At 40.3% G+C, this 21,206-nt stretch overlaps 1 protein-coding gene across 2 annotated transcripts in view; it reads right to left on the bottom strand.

Annotated features, from left to right (window-relative positions):
- The window catches only part of doc2g (double C2-like domains, gamma), a 28,442-nt gene that overhangs the window by 6,635 nt on the left and 601 nt on the right, over window positions 1–21,206 (bottom strand). The window contains exons 1-8 of one of the 2 annotated variants that reach the window (XM_026303729.2): window positions 19,748–19,869; window positions 17,429–17,834; window positions 16,854–16,933; window positions 16,216–16,290; window positions 12,469–12,578; window positions 6,771–6,897; window positions 6,473–6,529; window positions 5,697–5,821 (exon numbers count right to left, since the gene is read on the bottom strand). In XM_026303729.2, coding sequence (XP_026159514.1) covers window positions 5,697–5,821; window positions 6,473–6,529; window positions 6,771–6,897; window positions 12,469–12,578; window positions 16,216–16,290; window positions 16,854–16,933; window positions 17,429–17,816 — 962 coding nt within the window. In that variant the 5' untranslated portion in view covers window positions 17,817–17,834; window positions 19,748–19,869. Of the gene's footprint in view, window positions 1–5,696; window positions 5,822–6,472; window positions 6,530–6,770; window positions 6,898–12,468; window positions 12,579–16,215; window positions 16,291–16,853; window positions 16,934–17,428; window positions 17,835–19,747; window positions 19,870–21,206 lie in introns of those variants that run through there. The other variant, XM_026303730.2, reaches the window with a different exon arrangement.

The raw sequence follows: 21,206 nt of genomic DNA, 5'->3' as shown, positions 1-21,206 counted from the left end.
ACAGGAGTAAAACTCGAAACTGAGAAGATTCTTAGAGTGTCTCTCTTCTTTGAAAATGAGGAGAAATCTCTTCAAATAAGTATCAACCAGTAAAAAACTGTCTACATATTGAAACCCTGACCTGCATTGCAATTAAACATTGTCTTGTCACAGGTTCAGTTGGATGTATTGCACTTTAAAAGGAGATTTTCTCCACGAGGCAATCAGCATTTATTCTCCAAAATACCTGGTGCGTATACAACAGTGTGTCTACCTTCAAAAGAAAAGAAAAGGTAAAGTGGATGAAAAGAACGAATAAATTGAAAGAGGCAGCCAAACAAAGCCTCTATTTGACCAGCAGCATGTGAGAGGGAGAGGTGAAAGCCATGGGGGACGTCTCAGCCTGAGCTGTGCCAAATCACATTTTACATATGACTCTGAGGCAGCTCAGACAGGGGAATTCCAATTTTCAGAATAACAAAATGTCATTTGACAGCAATATTCCGAATATTGATAGCATAAATAAAAAGATATTCCATACAGCTGCAAACAAACTATGCTCAGATTACCACAAACAATTCAAAGGAAGGCTGGTCTGTTGAGATGGGGATGTCCCTGTTTTTTTCCCCCCTTAAAAAGGAAAGTGGTTCTCTGTAGAATACAGTAAACTACCTAGTCACACATTTAGTGCTGTATTCTTCTACCATTTTATATCTGTCACCAGCCTCCACTGTCTGATAAGGTTCAAAGGCTGTCTGCTGTTCTCTAATAACCAAGATGGTGTTTAAACACTATTCAGGAGAAAACTGTTTTTCGCAAATGGAGCAATGTGAGCAACCAAGGTTAACTAAGAAAGACTAATAAAGGTTGGGTAAAATAAAAGCTACACCAACCTGTATACATATTGAATTCAGAACTATTTCTGCAGGGCTTGCTGTATGTGTTAAATGTATGTATTGCAGGTTTTTGTTCTTGCCCACCCTTACCGTATTGTCTTTACATTACAAGAATCTGTTATTGTAGCTGACTTGACCAATTATTTTCTAACCTGCACCTTATTTGCATGTATGACTTTTTTTTCTTGCAGATTCTATTCTTCTGTAAAACAGTATTCACGTACCTATAGGTGCATTTGTCACAAAGTGCTCTCTCTTTTTAGCTTGACTACACTGGAAATTATGGGTGTCAAACCATTATATGGTATTCCCTCTTTGGGTTATATAATGAAGCTTCATATTAACTCCAGATGAAGTTTTTTGCACAGAGTAGTGTATTTGATCCTATTTGATCTTACATTGGAGCATAACAGGATCACTTCAGATCCAGCATGGAACCTTAGAACTCTTTCAAAATCCATGTGGGTATGTCAGGAATGTGATAAGAACTTTTAATCTTTTAATCAATTTCTTATCTTATTTGATCATTTTATTCCTTGTTTAAACTTGGTAAGGGATATCAACTACAGAGACTTCGGCATCAATAATGTTTTTTAGCTGTTTCACTCATGTTTTCATTTTTTATGTTGCATGAATCTAACAGGCTGGAAGTTGTAGCTTCACTATTTTCTGTGCTGACATGAAAATGGTATTGATTTTGTCTAATTCTTAGCATAAAAACACACTTGCATATAGCCACTTAATGTTGAACCAAGCCTTTAAAGTTGGTGTACATATCTGCAATTTATATTACATGAATGTTACAATTCTCCATCACATCTGCTGAGGAGCACATGACATTTTTTGATCTTGCTTCTTTTCTCACTTCTCCCAAAATACCCCTTTCATGTCACAGACGTCACGTTGCACAGTCACATGATAAGTTGACAACTCTCTAATGGGTCTTATCATGACAATACGATAGATTAAACCATCATCACAGCATGTTTAGGTTAGGGAGAGAGCATCCTTGAGAATGAGAAAAATAAACAGCAAAAATACTGATTTGTGTCTGGGAAAGACCAAGATGTGGTGTTAAGAACAGAAACCAAACCATAGCCACAGTCATGTGAAAGTTAAAAAAAAAAATGTGATAGTGAAAATGAGTGATAATTGGAAAAGGGGGAGCTAAATATATGCCTGCTGCAGGAAGGACTCGTGATTTTCACGTCACATGAGTGTTCAAAAGGAAAAAGAGAGAGAACAAAATGTAAAGCATGACATTGTGCTTAGTAAGCAGAAAATATCTGCCATGTTTTGCGTTTTTTCCACCTTTTCATGTCTTTTTCCTGACAGGAACATTTATTTATTTATTTATTTATTTGATATTTTAGGTAATACGAGTACCAGGGGACAAAAATGCAGGCCCTTTTGACAAATGTAAACTCATTTGCTGCTGAAATGTTAATTTGTCCTTTTAAATGAAAGACAAATTAATTGTAAGATATCTTGACCTTCTGCCACTCAAATGGCTTTGAAAGGTGAAATGAGAGTCACAGAGAGAAAACCATTTAGAAAAACCTTCTGGCCAAATGCACACACACATATACACACACAAACAGGATGAACAAAGCATGAGTGGCATCCAGATCGTTTACATCATTTGGTTACAGATTCCTCAGGAGGATTGCTATCTTTACAGCTGCAGGACATCACCACTCTAACACCAGTCAGAAGGCCAGCTTAGCAAATTAATTCTTGTATTGATTCTCATATTGACTGCTCAGATGTAATTCACTGGTGCCAGAAATACATTCACCCCATTTTTTTTTTTTTTGTTTTTTTTTTTTTTTTTAACTTGAGTAAAACCTCTGAGCATTAATTGTGTTGGGTCTATGGTGGAAACCACAGACGGATGCATTTAAAAGAGCAGCATATACTCTGTAGACCATCCCCTGAGCTGAGGTAAACAAAGCTCTTTGTGATGGATACAGAGTGTTGGTGGTACAAAAACATTGAAATAAACAAAAGGCAGACAGGCAAATGAAAACTCCAAAAAGCTGGAGTGCCAGAAATCAGAATTGGATAAAAGCCGTGGCTTAAACAAATCATGTAACCTACTGTAAAAGTGTCTGTACAGAAAGAAATAGCTGGTGTGAGGATGTTGAACAATAAAACAGACAAAAGCAAATAAAATGCAACAAACAGAAACAAACACAGAGAGAAGGGGGACAGAAAGAGGCACAAAACTAGACTGCATACGTAATTCTCTAGTGTACTCATAGGCCAAAAAGGCATAAGGCATTAATAAATCAATAACAAAATCAATAAATTCTCATTTGGGCATTTGAAAGTATTCTTTTTTATAAGATGTGAGATTTCAGGTTTTTGTTGCTCACATCTCCTGCTACAGTACAAGCCCTTCAAAATCCCATTACTGTGGGTGAGTGTTGAAAGTGTTTCACCCAGTGCTTCCCAATCTTGAAAACAACATCCGATAAAAATGTTTTTCCGTACGGTAATTCTAGCTATCCCTTTTATTCAGTCTAAACTTCCCAGTATTGAAAAAACAATCTGTGTGGATCTCTGCTTCTAATCTTCCCTTCACCACCCAGTCCTTCATTTATGGCTGGACTTAGTTCTGCAAAACATGCGCATACACTTCTCTGCAACTCTAGGAAGAGAAAGCTTACTGGTGAGTGCAGAGGCAGACAGAAGAGCCAAGACGCACTCTTCTAAAATCTGAATATGTCAGGCAACCCTGTATGGCTGACTGAAATTCCTGTCAGGAAATTGGTTCAAAATAGAAAAATACATAAAACAACTAAGGTATGCAAATGTTTCTGAGTGACACCAGCCGACAGCATCTTTAAATGTAGGTTAAGCGCACAAGGTGCCCAGAGGATATTGAGGCTAATCCCTCTTCTTTTCTGCAGCTTTTACCATCATTTGTAGGCCATAAACAAACATCAGTTTGGTCAAAACTCAAATGGGTCAAAGTCAAGGCAAGAATGTATCCAGCCTATCTGTTATTCACCCCTTAAATCATCGTATTCCGATCACACTGTTGCACAACAATCTAATCCACTGAACACGAAAATTTGCTTTAAAACTTCCTTTAGAAGCCATTTCAGCATCCCAGTGCTCTTTCTGCTGTGAACCTTCCCACTGCTGGAGGTGGTGTTGTTTACATGATTGGTTGTCCTGTGTGGGAGCTCTCACTCCCTGCACAATTGGTATTTAAGTGCTGCAGGCAGATCAGAGATTGAGCTGTGTGGGTTTAATCTGTCACTGCCCATGCCTTACAGGCAGGTTGGCTCAGGTGTACAGTGTCAAACACTTTGCCTCTCTCTGTTTTAGACTTTAAAAAAGGAAAATCACCAAACAAAATTGTATTATCGAGAAAATGAGTCCTCACCAGTGTGGGACTGCACCACCTGAATGGCTGCAATTTTTAAGTTTCCTATTTATGTTGACTTTACAGTCTCGTCTGAAATGCAATAATGTCCTGAAATGCCACCTCTGTACAGTATGTGTTGTTTCCTGGGTTTGTGGGTGTTGTGTCACATGCTGGTGTCAGAGCAGACCATCTGGCTACTCCCCCTCAAACGTGTCTAAGTGGTTAAAGTGAAAAGCATGTATGAAACAAAACAAAGGTTGTGCACTCTAATTCCAGGCTCAATGAAGAGTCTCACAGCTTTCTAACCTCATCTGCATGTAGACATGTCCGTAGTGTATTCAAAATGGGCAAGTGACAAAAGTGAGGATTCTCAAAAAGTCTGTACAATGCTTGAATTTTGAGTGTGCTCTTAATGTACATTATTGTACCACAATGCACAAAGCAAATAGAGGAGCTTCTAAAAGTTGGAACTTTTTAAATTAGTTTTACTGTGAGTGCTGCAGCTCCAGAGGCACCCTAAAAAAAACCATATTATATATATGTACAGAGTCTCTGGGAAAAGATGTTGCTATCTCTGTGAAATGTAATGGCAGTGGCATTCTAAATGTGCAGCTTGACTGGTGTTTTTTCATTAGCACAAAAGAAGAATATATGCAGTTTATTTGTGCATGCTAACTGCACAAGCAGTGTCTAAGTATAAGGTGCATTATATATGCAGTTAGTAGGCAGTATGTTATGGGGACACACCATCCTGATTCTTCCTGACTTGTGGACTGTGAAGTATAGGTTTGTGTATGATAACTGTATTGTAGATGCAAATTTTAGCATCCTGTGCTACAGGGGTAAGTAAAGTATGTTAACACAGTTATAATTTTTGTGGGTTTGGCAGTATTGGGCAATATGCATGAATCTAAGAAGACATTAACTCTGTTTTGGTTAAATCCTTTATGTTTGAGCTTATATTGAGTGTGGCAGTATTGAAGATGGGATGTTTCGAGGCTAGGAAACACAATCTGTGCAGAGTGGGAGCAGTGAAATTCAAATGAATCACCCTGATTCCCAAATTAAAGCCTTTGTTGAGTCAAGTTAACACCCAATGGTTTTCTAGTGTTATATATTACAGTATAGTTGTTGTAAACATCTTTACAGCAAATTTTCAGTATCAGTTCATTCCCTCAATATCCATGTATGGCAGCTAATAGTTAAAAGAGAGTTAATATTATAACCCTTTAGTTTTGGTTCAATACATTATGGTTAAATTAAAAAAAAAAAAAAGTGAACACGCACTAATCACATCAGACTGGTGATCCAGACATGCTGACATCCACACCCTAATTTTGCACTGCCACTAAACATTGCATGCAATGTGAATTGCTAATGTAAACTGTTGCGTTTGAGAATAATTTGTAGAATTGTGTTCATGAATATTTGATGTGACTTACATTTTGACAAAAGGGTCAGAGTAGCCATTGGAGTCCATGGCGGCCAGATGGGCACAGCGTATGATACCAACCAGCAGACAGCCCTTCTCTGTGTTATAGCACAGTGACACCAGGATGCGGCCACGCTGGGGACACCAAAAACAACAGTCAGACACAGCACAGGTTTCCACCCTGACGTTTCCCTCTTCAGTGAACGCAGGAGTGGAGAGTCCTACATTAAAACACCTTTTTATTCCAAGAAACACAGACAAAAGTGTCACTAGATAGAAATGGGATTAAAATACTAAGTGCAAATAAATTTGTTGTGATTTATGACTATTGGAAATCGTGTTTGTGTGAGCAACAGGGCAAATTAGAGTTTGTAATTCAAAGCCTTATCTGAGTCTGGCAGAGTGACACTGATCCCCCAGGTTCAACCAGTCTAATCAAAGACTAAAAGCCATTAGCCAAAAATGAAAGAAGATAGTGATCACCAGAGAAGAAACACACAGGACTACCAGTACTGGTGTGATTTATAGTCTGTTGCTATATCGTGCCCATGTTAGCTATTGTCCTTCACACTAGTCCTATGAAAGTTCATGCCACTGAGATGTGATAATTACAAACTAAGCCTTTTTTTGCTTTTGGTTGGAAGGACCTAGAGGATAATTGAGAATTGCTGGAGCGATAAGAACATGGATTATATATAGAAAAGAAAGAGGAAATTACATTTTGACACGTTTTGGCTAAAAATGGAAATAATAAGATTGGTGATGATAAAGTTGACTATCTATTACCTCTTCTTCTGCCACGAGTGCTCCTTGCTCCACCAGTTGATTGTTCGTTTCTTTATTCTGAAGTGAAAAAGAGAGAGAGAAAGAGAGATTATGTTTATAGTCTTCAGAGCCTCCATGTGAATACCTATTGCACAATATAATGCAGCATTCGAAATCGATGCCTTATATCCCCCAGGCAAACATGCACAATGGAAATAAGACACAGCTTGATATATATGTCCACAGAAACCCATTTGGTATGTACAGTACGTATATATGAACAGTCCATTTCCCGTCATGCACACAAACACACACCTACCTGTGCAATTCTCTCCAGGCCCATATTGTAGCGTTTGCTCTCGCCTTCTTTCAGTTTCTTCAGAGCCACTCTCACCTCTCCGATGAATTCATTTCGTCCAAGTCTGTCCATGTCACATACACACAGCCTTCACACACAGGACAGACACACACACGTGCACAGGGAACCAGAAGAGAAGCAGACAACTTAGTGAAATGTCAAAGATGAATCCTGCCACTTATTTGCCTTGCTCATTATTGTGAAGCAAGTGTAGACTGTGCCAAATATATCCAAAGTGCATCTGAACAATCAATCAGCTCCTTCATCTGCAACACAAGATGAGCCCTCTGTGGTTTCCTATGAGCTGCATTATGAATGATGAGAAGATGCATGATTGCTAAAGAGAAAGAGGGTTTCCAAAAGGTTTCAATCACTTCCTTCTTAGCTGTTACTCCATCAGACACTAATTTGTCATAATTGAAACACGTAAAAGGAAAAAGATTGTTTAAAGCAGGTAATCAGTTTTCATCCTGCATTTCCCTGAGCTGAAAGGATGTACTGATTTTATATTGTACGCAGGCAAAAGAATCTGCTATCAAATCACTGGCATTTATTGTGTCGTAGATTTAAAGCGTCTCTTGCTCCTTCAATATGTTAGTTTAAAGATTATTAAGATAATTATTCAGACTACATTACTACAGACTGAATGAATTCTAAATTATGTTTGTATCAATGAAAGCTGGCAGTCGCCCGTTCGAAGAAAATCACGGCATACAGTGGCTTGCATAAACGTGGAAGTAAATTACCCACAGAATACTTGCATGAATAGTTATGAATCAAGCTTTGTGAAGCAAGATTAAACAAAGCTTTTAAATATATAAACCAAAGTACTGGACAAATGATCTATGGATGGTGTTAGAATAAAAGCCATCGGATCACTGAAGTCACTAGGATTCATCCTCTAAGGAGCATGTATGTCCATTCATCTAATAGTTTTTGAGATAATGTAGTATAGACCAATGTGATGGACCAGTCGGCCAACTAACCATGTCATCCCAATAGAACACTATTAGCATCAGTAGAAATAACTAATAACATAATGCACCAAATCTGTGTGTGTGTGTGCTTTTTGAAACAGCTGGTGAATTTGGTGGTGTATGCAGTCCATGAAGTGTGAATTCACCACGGTGATGATTGCTTAAATATTTCACCTTGATCCTCAGACTAGTCTATGAACTGTTTTCTGTTTTGTACCTCTCTTTGTTTGCACACTAAATTTAAAAAGAGACACCTGAATCAGTATCTTCCTATATGCTGCTACATGTAAAATGATTTCTTCCACAGTGTGCACTTATTCACTGACGGTGACGGTTGATGAAGAGTGAATATTCCCTCAGCTGCGGGAGAGTCTTCACAGCCTCATCACCTGCTACAATATTCCCTCTGTGCAGAAACATTCTCTGATGGACTGTCATTGCTCTTGATTTCTCCCTCACTCCTCGCTCTCTATTCTCAAGCTTTCTGTCTCACGACACGCATACGCAGACACACACACCATTCACCTCGTCCTGTTCTCCTCCTGTCCCTCTGACGTTTGAACGTTTGACATGCTGGTTCCAGCCTTTTACTCATAACTGATGAGTATCTCTAGCAGAAGCTTCTGAATAACTCTGACTCATTGACCACAGCTGACAGATGATTTATGCGCCTTTGCTCTGTCATACATGTAGAGTGTCTGTGATGAGACGAAGGTTGTGGTGAAATGTGACACCATTTCCACTCAAACTTTTGCCACCCACACTTTTCCGGCTTTAGGATCCCTATAAAAACTGAACAGGTGCATGTGGAATCTGTTAATTCTGTGGTGCCAAACTGAATTAAGTATCTATATGTGTATGTATATGTATGCAGGTATTAATCATAGAACAAAACACTGGGTAAATTAAAAATTAAACCTCATAATGGCACTAGATGAAAAGTGAATGGATCACCAGAGTCATCACAATTCATCCTTAGGGGATCATAAATGTCTGTACAAAATTTCATGGCAATCTGTCATTCAGATATTGCAGAGTGAACCACAGTACTGGACCGAACAATCAACCCTGGAGCATGCTGCTGGCATGGCTAAAAATCAAGCAACCCCTGCCAAAAATATACAGCTCAAAAAAAAAAAAACATTAAGGGAACAATTAAGGGAACGTTACAGACAACATGATATTCACCACGGTGTCTCCAGACTCGTTCACGCCTGTCACATGTGCTCAGTGTGAATCTGCTCTCATCTGTGAAGTGAATGGGGCACCAATGATGGATCTGCCAATTCTGGTGTTCCCTGGTGAATGCTAATCAAACTGTACAGTACTGGGCTTTGAGCACAGGTCATGCTAGGGGGCGTCAAACCGTCATGCCACCCTCATGGAGTCTGCTTCTGACAGTCTGGTCCAAAACATGTGCACCATGAGCTGCTGGAGGTTATTTTCTAAGGCTCTTACAGGGTTCCTCCCATTTCTCCTTGCACTAGGGAGCAAATACTGGTTCTGCTGTTGGGTTGTTGTCCTTCTAAAGCCTTGTCGAGCTCTCCTGGTGTATCCCCTCTGCCTCATATCTCATTTTTCTGTGGCCACCACATAAAAAACAATTCCCTTTATGGGGATTGTCTTGCTTTTGCTTCTCTATTTCACCTGTTGTCACTTTAATATGCACCGAAGCAGGTGAAACTGATTCACAATCACTTGTGCTTCCTATATAGACAGATTGGTGTTATACTGTGATAATTAAGTGCTCCCTTAATTTTTGAGTAGTTTATTTTTCTTTTAGCTAAACAAAGAATTTTTTTCTGTCCGTCAATATAAAACTTCACCTGAGGCATCCAACAACAAATTTCAGTCTCACCCTTCATTCAAAACCAAATCAAGTCCTAGATTTGTTACAATTTCCCCACAGCAAAGGACAGTGTGGGTCTATCACAAAGCCTGACAGAGGACGAGACAGCGATGGGGGAATAAACTGAGAAGACTAGACTTGGCACTTACATCATGTCGATAGTCCTCAACATTTTAGTGATACAAGCCATCAGAAGTCTTAAAGATGAGACTCTGCTCAAGGTATGAATGAATTAATGCATAATTCACCTCCATTGTATTGTGTGTCATTAAAATTAGAGAAAGGACTGAGGCAACACTTTCTCACCATCACTGCTTTTTAAATTATGAGACATCTGCCCACTAGCAGAGACAGCCTGCAGCAACTGGAATCTCGACCCAATCTCAAATTTCGATAGAAATTTGTCAACTCTCACAAAATCATTCTTGAAACAAGCCAAATTTTAGTTCCAAACAGTAAAACAGTTTCAAATGACATTGAGTTACTTAGTCATAGACTAAAGAACAAAAGTTTTTTTTTTTTTTTTTTTGTGGCGTATTTCAGTTCGGTTGACTTTTAACACACAACATAAGCACCTCCAGCATCCTTGTGGCTTCAATTAAAAGATTAGCCAATATGAGGCCAACCGTGAAGTCTGGATTGAGGACATTAGTTATTAGTTTACTCAGCTGGTTCATTCTTAGTAACAGACTGGCCCTCCAGTGGCCCTTAAAGATAAAGTCTGCACACTGAGAAAGTTGGTCAATGGAGAATGTAAAAAAATGAATGCTGTTATAAACTTTGAGAGGTTTTTTTTCTCCGAGCCATTTCATTACCAACTTCTATTTAGCCTTCCCTTTTGTGTTAAGTGCATTTCGCCTCGGCATAATGGCTTTATATAATCACGGTAACTACAAATGAGTGAATGAATAGGAAAATAAATAATTATACAAAGTCAGTCTTCTCCCTCCAATTTGTGCACTGGAAACATGTTTTTTTTTTTTTCACTGTAGCAGAACAGACTTGACAGCAAAGACATTTTTAATGACTGAAAGGATTTTTACCTGCACACTCATTCGTTCTTGCTCATATGCTCCACTACTATACCATCACTCTCATTACCACCTCAGATATGGGCAGAAGTGCCAAACAGCAAAAAGCTTAATATTCTTTTTCTTTTTTGTTATGATTATAGTCTGGCCCAGGTTAACGATAAAGTTTGCACACAGGCAGGTTTACAGGTAGGCTGAGTCCCACTCAACAGCCCTCAGACCATATGGATCATCTGTGGAGTATCCCCTCCTCTGCACCCTGCTGGGACAAGCGGGATGCAGCAGGGTGCAGCTCAATGAGTAAACACCTCTGTGTGAAAGCCACTCTGTTCCTCCATTCTCTGACTTCTGTGGAGTAATGAGAACAAAGTGTGTGTATTGGCTGAAGTATCATGCTGGCCCCAGAACACATCCAGAGAGCGTTTGAGCAGATTTTCTTCTCCTTGTTATCTCTGTCTGTCGCTCACCCCCCCCCCAGCCTCCTCTCCTCGTCCCTCACGATCAGACAGTGTTTCATTCACTTTCGCTCGTTTGCTGCCTCACATATTTTCTCACTGTCCTCATTCTTTCGTTTTTTTGGCTTCCCTCTGAGTAAACTCCTCCCCATGACTCGCTCTTTTCTCTCAGCTGAGAGAATTTTCTAATTTATTCCTTTCTCCATCTCACTGTCTGAGCCCATCTCTCTCTTTCAATTGACCCTTGGATTCTCTCCATCCCTCCATTCTGTCATCTTCCTCAGTCTTGGCCTCCCTAGTTTCCTCTTCCACACCCCCTTATCTGCCACTTGACATCATTCACGCTTTTCCTCCTGCTTTGTTGATCTTGGCAGCCACCTCTCGCTTGACACTGGTCACAATCCTCCTCCTCCTCCTTTTCCTCCTTTTGGCAAACTAGAGCTCCCCTGCTGGTTTGTGTCTGTAGGCTGTGTCCTTGAACAGAGGTCAGGAGGGTTTCCTCTAGTTTGAGGGGTTTCTTCACAAGCTGCTGTTTGTATATATATATATATATATATATATATATATGTGTGTGTGTGTGTGTGTGTGTGGGTGTATGTTTGGGAAGGGAGAGTAAATGCTATTTCCAAATGTGTACTTTTGTAAAAGCTCAAGGACATGTGTTGTTTGAGTGTGTGTGTTTTTTCTCTACATACAGAGGAGGGGCCATGTATGTTCTTTCCTGCCAGTGATTGCCCTTGACATACACACAAGAGGATACACACACACACACACACACACACACCTGACTGCCTGGATTTGTGTGCTCTGGGTAGATGAGAGTCACGCTTATATATGTGTGTGCGTGCGTGTATATCTGTGTGCATTAGTGCTTGTGTTTCCTCAGGATAAACAATGCCATCCAACTCTATTTTGAATCCACTGAACAAACTGACACTGACTGTATGCAGCGCACGTGTTCACAAGCAAAACACACACAAAACTCTGTCACCGAATCAACTTATACATGCAGGATGACACAAATGCGTCAGAGCTTTTTGGGCTGAGATGGCTTTGCTTGACCTCAATCACACTATATGGAGAGCACTCTTGGAAGGAGGGGACGGAGACTCACCCACAGTTACACCTGAGCAGTTACCACAGTGAGTGGAACAGTTGGCTGGGGTCACCTGGCTGCAATAATGAATTACCTGGAAAAGCCCACAGGGAAGCATAGATGTCTCCTGGAAGTTCACTGGAGGATTAGAAGCATGGATCTCCATCCTCCATATAATAAACTGGTCTTTTGGCTGTTTGGGATATAGATCTAATTGATGTCCAGTGTGAAGTGTAGATATGAGCATCTACCTGAGCGTTTTGGTGGTCATGTCGGCTGCTGTGATGCCATGATACACCAGAGTTTCATTCCAGACTGGGTTCAGTGTATTCTTCAGGGTTTTTGTGCGTAGCTTGTTTGCCTGGGGTGAAAGAGAAAATGAAATATGAACTCTGAGGAAAGGGAAGGATCAAAAGAAGAAAACAAGACTGAGGAATGTATAAAGGTTGAAAGAGCAAATTCGTCAGATCAGAATGAGAGAAAGAGAATAAAAGATCACGAAGAGTACGCGAAATGAAGGACACTAAAAGATCAAGGAAGAAAGACACCGAAAAAGAAAAAGAGTGGGGAAACATCATATGTCTCTGTCCCTCAGGAAATTGCAGACATCTGCTGCCTACTTTGTAGAGGAGAGTGAGAGGACACCTCCCCTCACCTGTCCGTCTGTGTCCTCTCCAACACTATGAGACAGGGCCTTAGCACCAGCAGGAACCAGACCTCCAAATTAAGCATCAGGTCTCAAATGCAACCCAACACAGTAGCCAATTAAATTTCACAACACAATCAGCGTGAAAAACTTTCCAAAAGAGAAAATTCCATGATCCCCTGATAGTCTCACCATCAATAAATAAAGTTTGCAGCCACTTTCTGTCTTATCTCTCAGTTGACTTGGGGACGTGTTCATCTGATTTAAGTTTAATATTTCTGTTTTTTTGGTATTTATTTTAATTATTATAAACCCTTGGAGAAATTAGACTTGCATCTGAGTAAAATAAAATCCCATAAATCACGTAAATTCCTTCACACAACTTTGGCAAAGCAAAAACTCTGGTTCAAATGCTGCTGTATTGTTTTCTAATAGTAACTGTATACAGTATTTACTTTAAATTTAAATTTAAAAATCTTGCAATGGACATATACACTAAATTACAATGCAGAAAGACTTACAATCTACAATACTGTAAGATAAAATAAGCTAAGAAAACCTTTATTTGTCCCACAGTGGGGAAATTGCATTGTTGCAACAGCAAAGAACAAGTACACAGCAGAGTGTCAGAAGTAGCAAAGAGTCTGATCAAATTGAGTGTTGGTCAAAACAATCCCATAAATGTCAAACTCGATTTGGTCTGACATAGTGTTTCCTGTGTGTATTAGATCTCTACGGACAAAAACTATTAAAAACATAAACGATCTACATCACTGCACTGGCATGATGTGCTCTTTCTTGATGGTTAACACTGTACAGTAGTTTATTTTGAGTCAACCACGCATACCGTACTCTGCCCTGGAGCTATATGTATTTACTTGCACCCAAATGGGTATCGATCTGTCTCCAACAGATGCACTGTTCAATCCTTTCTGAATAATGCTTGCCAAAACCTACAGTGCCTAGCTTTTAATTAAATATTTTTTTTCACCTTTGGAGATCACTATCTTCAATACAGACAATTTGAATGTATAATAAATAATAGAAATATTAGTATGTTAAACCGCTGCATAAAGTGACAGTGACAATCATCCAGTTAATGCATTTTTCTAGGAGCCTTGGCAGGAGCGTTGAATAATAAGCAATTTTATTCTTTATATCAATAATTCCAAATTTTTAGGAAATTGTGAATGCAGATGTTTGGCATATTGTACATTGCTGATCTATTACTTTTGTTTAAGTAAAGGATTTTCCGCCACTGGTAATCATGTCAAACTACACTCTATTTACAATCAGTGTCTCGAACTGGTAGGGAAAGTGTCTAGCTTATTTTCTAACATGCTCCTGCTGAACCTTATTCTTTCTCTCACTTTTTCTGTTCTGTCACAGCCTCTTGCTACAGTGCCTTGGGGCCAGATGCAAAACAATCCCTTCCATCTCCTTTCTCTGTCTGTTTTTGTCCCCACATCTCATTGTTCTGCATATGCTGCCTCCCCTCTTCCTCTCTTTCCACCCACTGTCCCATTTTCATTCTGCATTTTCAGCTGGGAACTTTTGGCTTATCTATAAGAGTCAGCCCTCCAGAGCACGCTCCATGAAGGGAACAAGTGTTTTCGATTCATGTCATTTGTTTGATTCATTAATGTGCAGGAGCAGTCATACACAGGCAGTCATGACTTGCAGCTCAGCTGTATGTGTGCCAGCACAACTCAAAAAACAACTACTTCCCAAATGATCGAATCAAATAATAATCAAATTATCAGTCCTTTTTGACTGAATTAGGTTGGTTTTCTGAGCTCACGTCTTAAAACATGCTCAGTCTACAAACATTTAACGGTTCCATCTTCCTGCCCTCTATCACCCCGTTTTGATTTTCCCTGTATACTTCTGCATCTGTTTCTAAATGTTTTCATCTCCAGTCGTCCATCCGTGCCTCACACTCTCCCTTTTGTTTGTCTGCATGGATCTTTTTTAGTTATTTCACAATCGCTCTCTCTTAATCCCTACTTCCTAGAGCTCGGCGTGAACAGTCTGACTGTGAGTAAATGAGTGAATGAAGTACTTCTTTTTGACTGTGACTAAAAGCACGTGTCTACACATATACACAAGGTCATGTGCGGCATGTGCTAGTGTGTGTTTGACATCATCACACGACAGCTTGCCTAACTGCATACAGCTAAAAGAGCATGTTCTGAAGGATGTGAGTGTAACAAGAAAGGAAAATGTGTGGGATTGTTCTCAGTGTTTTGACAACTCAGAAACTGAAACCTATTATGTGCTAGATTATTCACTGGAACATTTGCATGCTGAGTCCAAATCTGGACAAAAGTAAGTGCGTGAGTGTGTGTCCCTCATCCTCACTTCTACTTGTGCCATCCGCTCCCACTTTTTAAGTGACGATGGTGCCTGTCTGGGAGGGTATTTAACAAACTGCAGTTCATGGGTACTTACCTACTAACTGACGCTTTCTCTGCACCCCACCCACCCCCACACCCCAACACACTACCACCTCCACCACCCCTCAACATGCGGCTGTTGACGTGAGCCGAGTAACAATCATCCCTGTTTCCATGACAACCACCTGCTGCTGTCCTCCCCTCATCTGTCTCTCCCTCCCTTTCTGCACTCCCTTCCTCACCCCCCCTCTGAGTTGTCTCCCCGCTTTCTGCACACTGTTGGTATTTCAAGGTCAAACAGGGTCACAGCCAGATAGTGAGATTGAGACTGAGATAGGGGTGGAAGTGGGGAAAGAAGAGCATCGGCAAGGAAGGGAGGCCGACAAAGGCAGGCTAGAGGACAAAAATCCCCCAGACAATGTTATTGTTAGCACCTTAGACCTCCAACAGCAGCCTCATTCAACCTATCTGCTCAGCGTCCTCCCCATGCTTATCATAACCTCATTTCGTGGCAACCTTGAGCCAAGATGGCTGACAACAGGTTGCATTTCGCAAAATGCGAGGCTTTCTGTTGTGGGGACCCTTATCTTTCCTGCTGCTTGAGCTGAAAACAAGACAAGAGCAGTGCAGCAGACCTGAACATGTTTTTGCTCGATAAAGCAGAGCGCTGGACGAGCCATATTAAGCAGAAACCAACAGAAATGCTTCCTGCTCAACGGCTTGAAACAACACACTAATTTAACCCACTGCCATGTTACGTTGTTTTTTGCATGAATATTTTGACCTTTTCATAATGTCTGATAAACAAGAATTGACAAGGGAGAATATTATTTACAAATACCAAATGACTGTTTTTAGTTTTTATAGTTAACTCTGTGTGATGCAGGAGTGTCAGTGTTTGGGAAAGCCCAGTCTGGTTACATTTCATGCCACTGAGGTGAGATTGGAGGAGTGACCTTGCTGGCCCCGGGGAGAAGATGAAGCTTGACGTATGGATCAGCCAGCCCGTTGGAGTCCATGGCTTTCAGTCCCTGTTGACACAAGCAGAAACCCACACAAACACAAACACACACTGTAGTGTCAAAGGTGACATCATCATGCCCTCAAACATTACACACAAATGACAGGGTCAAAAGAATAAAGAATAAAGTGAATATGACAGACCTCCTCTTGCTGTAGTTAGATCCCAGTAAAGCTTCTGAGTGTTATTTTCTACCTTCTTTGACTTCTTTGTGTTGTCCTAACCGTTCAGCAAGATTTACATAATTAACCATGCAATCATGTGACAGTACACAATATGTAATACTAGACTTCTGTCCTTGTATGATGGCTATGACAAACGTATCCGCTACAGCAGCGGAACAACAACATCTAACTATTTGAAGCGCCATGACAGGACTTCATAGAGAACTGACAGGTTTTCAAGGGTGTGTGGCGAACGTGTTTGAGAGAACTCAGTCTTGCGCAGACATAAAAGCAACGCATGAGAATTATTTGATTGGGTCTTCAAGGAGGATTATGCAACCACCCACAGACAAACAGCCAGACAGACAGTGGTGTGTTTTGATAAAGAAGATACTGAAAATTTGTGTACCTTTGCCTTGTGAATAGTACAATGAAGACAGTTGTTCTCCTGATCAAAGAGCAGGCTGAACTCCAGCGTTCCCAGGTAGGCTGAAAAAAACCCAAACCACAGCAATTACTGCCAGTAAAAGGACAGACAGACACACTCAGTCACAAACACACACTCAAAAGCTCTGAGTCATATTTTTAGCAGATGGCCTCTTACAAACATGTCGCTGCCTAATATGAATTGATCTGTCTTCTTTGATTACTGTTTGAGAATGAACGGAAACTTTCTGGCTTAGCCCTACTATTGCAACACTGTCTAATAAATCATCTGAGGCACTGTGTCACATAAAGTGGGAATGACACTTTTGGAAAAAGGCTTGACTCCACAATTACTCTTCAAGCATATGCTGAGCATCTAAGGAAAAATGCAGCAACTCACTTTGAGTAAATCTAAAAAAACAAACAAACAAAGATGACTCCGTTTTCAAGTGTTATAATAAGCAGTAATGTTTTTTTTCTGCTGTGTTGCTTATTCATTTTCACGGGAATAGACAAATACAAACCACTCAAAATTTGTTCACCCAACACAGAACTCACTGTCATCATCATCGGAGTCGAACAATTCCTCTCTGTCTCCGTCGTTGTCTGCCCTCCTCTCCCCATCCTTGTACCCTCCACCCGTCTCCCCATTAAAAGTTTCTTCTTTCAGGATCTTCTTCTCCCTCGGAGGCGGTGGCGTGCAGGGGTAGTCGTGGAAACGTGGGAAGAAGTCAGAGATCTGTGGGATAGGGAGTATGGGGCCTGGGCAAACATTGATGGCAAAGTGCTCCTGCATAGAGATCTTGACTGGCGAGGGAGGGGGCAGAGTGGTGGTGTGGGATGTCGCCGAGGGGGAGGAGGCAGATGAGGAAGGGGTGGAGGTGGAGGAAGGGGGGATGGCCAGGTGGGAGGTGGAGGGGGGTGGCGGGGGTTTGGAGACGCTCATGTGGACTGTCGAATGAGACTGTGAGGTAAAGATACGGGGGTGACAAGGAGAGAGGAAGAAATAAAGGAGGTGAGAAAGAAAGAGAATAAGCAGGGATCACAACAAAGGGGAGAACAAGATGCTGAAAACTACACAAGAAAACAAAACTAAGTCATAGCCAATGCCTCCGCTGAGTTTCCATCGTTTCACTTTCTGTGAGTTTGTACAGCAGCAGTGGAGGTCGGTTCTGTTCAAGGCAAGTCAACATTGGAAATATTATAAAATTCAAAACACACCTGAAACTTCTTGGATAAAACCAAAAATGTGTTTGTTTTCATCCACTGATGCAATGATGAATTCTAAAAGCCAAAATAGAATTTTCCAGAACCTTTGGCACTTTAAGTGTGACTCACACATTGTGTCAGCACACCAAGTGTGTGCTATGAATGAATATTCAAATGTAGTGCTGTAAAATATGAACAAGTGATGTCACTTGTGTATCTGCACTTCACTCTAATCCTTGCCTTATCTCTCTTTTTCACTCCTCTCTCTTATCTGCAAGTCCCTTGAGCATTATTTACATAATACTATTTGAAGTCTTAGCATATTTGTCACTAAATAACTGTTACCAAACTCCAACCTCAATAAACCAAATGTCATGATTCCCTATTTTTCATTCCTACCTTGAGGTGCGACCCTTATCTCTTTGTTTACTCACGTTGGCCCAGTTTAAACTGCTAACGCCAATCACTGGTCATTTTGATGCTCGATATGCAGCAGACAAAATCGCAGATCCATTTCATAAACAAGCAGCTTCACTCTATCACCATTGCAAAGAGTGCAAGATGCGTGTCACTTCACATTGAGGTACTGTATATACTGCATAATGTATGTCCATCACGCCACTGCTGGTTAGTCTCATCTAGCTTTCACTCTTCCTTTATATCTGTTCCCCTTTTCTGTGTTGGGTAAGTGGGTAATTATTTTTTCTTCAGCTGACTCTAGGACTGTTAACTGTAGGGCTGCAACTAACCATTTAATTTGTCTTTAATGGTTAATCTTGTTATTAACACATTTGTTGTGGAGCTATCCATAAATAGTAATCATTAAAAAAAATAGGGCAAGCATCTAGAGTCCAGGGTGATTTGTTCAAATTGCTTGTTTCTGACTGACAGTCTAAAATGAGTATAATATTTGATAAATGATTTAAACAGTTAACTGGTTAAAATTTCTGGTAATTCACTCAGCAATACCCTAGCTAACTTTCATAGCATTTTAACTCAGTATGATCTGCTCTTGCAACGTTGTCATTTTAGATAAGTTACATCAGAGATTAATTCCTTTTTCATGATGTGACTTTCCATATATAGTATGCATGCTGCTAATAGAGTAGACTCTTGGTTTAAATTGAAAATATCTCAGTTGCATGTATAAACCACACAAAAAAAATCAGCCATATATCCAAATGTGTACTAATGCGATTCCTCTTTTTAGGTCACTACTGAAAATACTACAAAGATTTTGATTTGCTTTGGTTGGATCTGTACATATTGACTCTTTCTTACACATACACTCACATACATGAAGTAATATTTAAGACTTAACTCAGTTGAAAACACTTCATAGAGCATATCCTTCCTTCCTCACAATATGAAGTTACAGTACTTAAACTCTCTCACCCACGACCACACGTGCATTAAGATCCTGCGCCCAGATAAAGACCCCAAAATGCCTGTTCAGATCTTCAATACCTTTACTCATTCAGTCACTCATAATGCTCTTACGTAACAACACCATAAATTCACCCACAGACAAATGATCACTTTCAGCATGTTGCTTACAAACTCATGTGCTCTCACTCCTCTTACATACAGACGCACACATGCAAGCTCACATGCACACACACACACACACACACACACACACACACATGCACATCCACAAATACGTACCCAGGGACAGTCTTCATCTGTGCCAGCACTCCATCTTGCCTGTTCTCATATCCTCTGTCTCTCACATACTGAGGAGCATGCAGACCAGCTTAGAGTCAATATGTCCCTCTCTACTCTCTCTCTTTCTCTCCCTGTCTCTGTTCATCGTTTGCTCTCCTCCTCTCCTCTCTTCTGTCCCTCCCTCCTTTCCTTCCCCTTTAGTTGTGACGTATCTGGCTAAAATCCTCGTCAGTCGCTTGAGGACTATGCATATAGTACTGTCACTCACTTTCTCAGCAGTGGGGTGATTTAAGGAAACCCGGGAAAAAGGGCGGTGAGTGTGCGTGTTTTGCTGGTGGATGATGGTGTGTTGGAGGGTGGGCTGGAGCGGGGGGGGGGGGGCGTTCAAAGAGAGACACAAAAAGAGAGAGAGGGTGACAGAGAAGCAGACCAAGACAGTGAGACAGATGAGGAGACAAAACGACATCATACAAGCACACAGACAAACACAAACCGACACCAGCGAAAACACACACACACACACACACACACACACACAGGCAGACACATGTACAGTACATGGAGAAGAAAATGCTTGTGATAACACTGAATGCACACAAAATGCATACAAAAGAAAATACTGCCCTGGGATAAAAATAAAATAATAAAAAAAAAAACAGGCTGAAGGACAGAGAACGGAAATTAAATTCAACATGTTGACGGAACTGAGAAAAATACACTGCCAGCCAAGCAATGACACTGCCACATTACTTTGTACTGGCCAAGCAAATGTGTGTCTATGCATGTGTGGGCTTGTGTTTTCTCTGTATGCGTCCAACTGTGGCAAGCCTCATAGTAAACAGCTGCCACAGTAATAAAATGTGTCAAACATAACAATACACTACCATCAGTGAACCTGTGCAAAGTCACTCTGCAGTATTATTCCTGGTGGAGAAAAATTAAAAAAGTCAATGGTCTGAGAAGAATAAGGACTATAAGAGCTTAAAAACAAATATCTAGTATTTGCCTGTCCTGTTTGGTCTTTTGGAAAACAAATACATACAGTAATTGTTCATGAAAATCCTACACAACCATATAAACCGTATTAAAACAAATTCCAATATATTCCCTTATTTGTAATAACAACACTATGGTCATTTCCATATTTTGGAAAGGCTGAAATGTCTATAACAACTGGAAAGGTTACTGCTGTACATAAATACTTTAAATTCAGAAGAAATAATGTAGTACATAAGACCAAAGTAGAAGAAAGAAACAAAACAAATCATTCCTGCAGCATCACTGCGCACGTCCAATGAACAGAAGACAATACTAATCGTGAAAGTGAGCTGAAAACACATCATCTTTCTCAAATATAGCAGGGGACCTCCTTTGGCTACGGCATATGGCAGAGAATATAAAAGCCAAACCACATGACATTTTCTATGAAATATGGTTAGTTGAAAAACCATCAGAGCAC

Source organism: Mastacembelus armatus, chromosome 1 (genome assembly GCF_900324485.2).
Source record: "Mastacembelus armatus chromosome 1, fMasArm1.2, whole genome shotgun sequence".
Lineage (NCBI taxonomy): Eukaryota > Metazoa > Chordata > Actinopteri > Synbranchiformes > Mastacembelidae > Mastacembelus > Mastacembelus armatus.
This window is presented reverse-complemented; position numbering and strand designations above follow the sequence as displayed.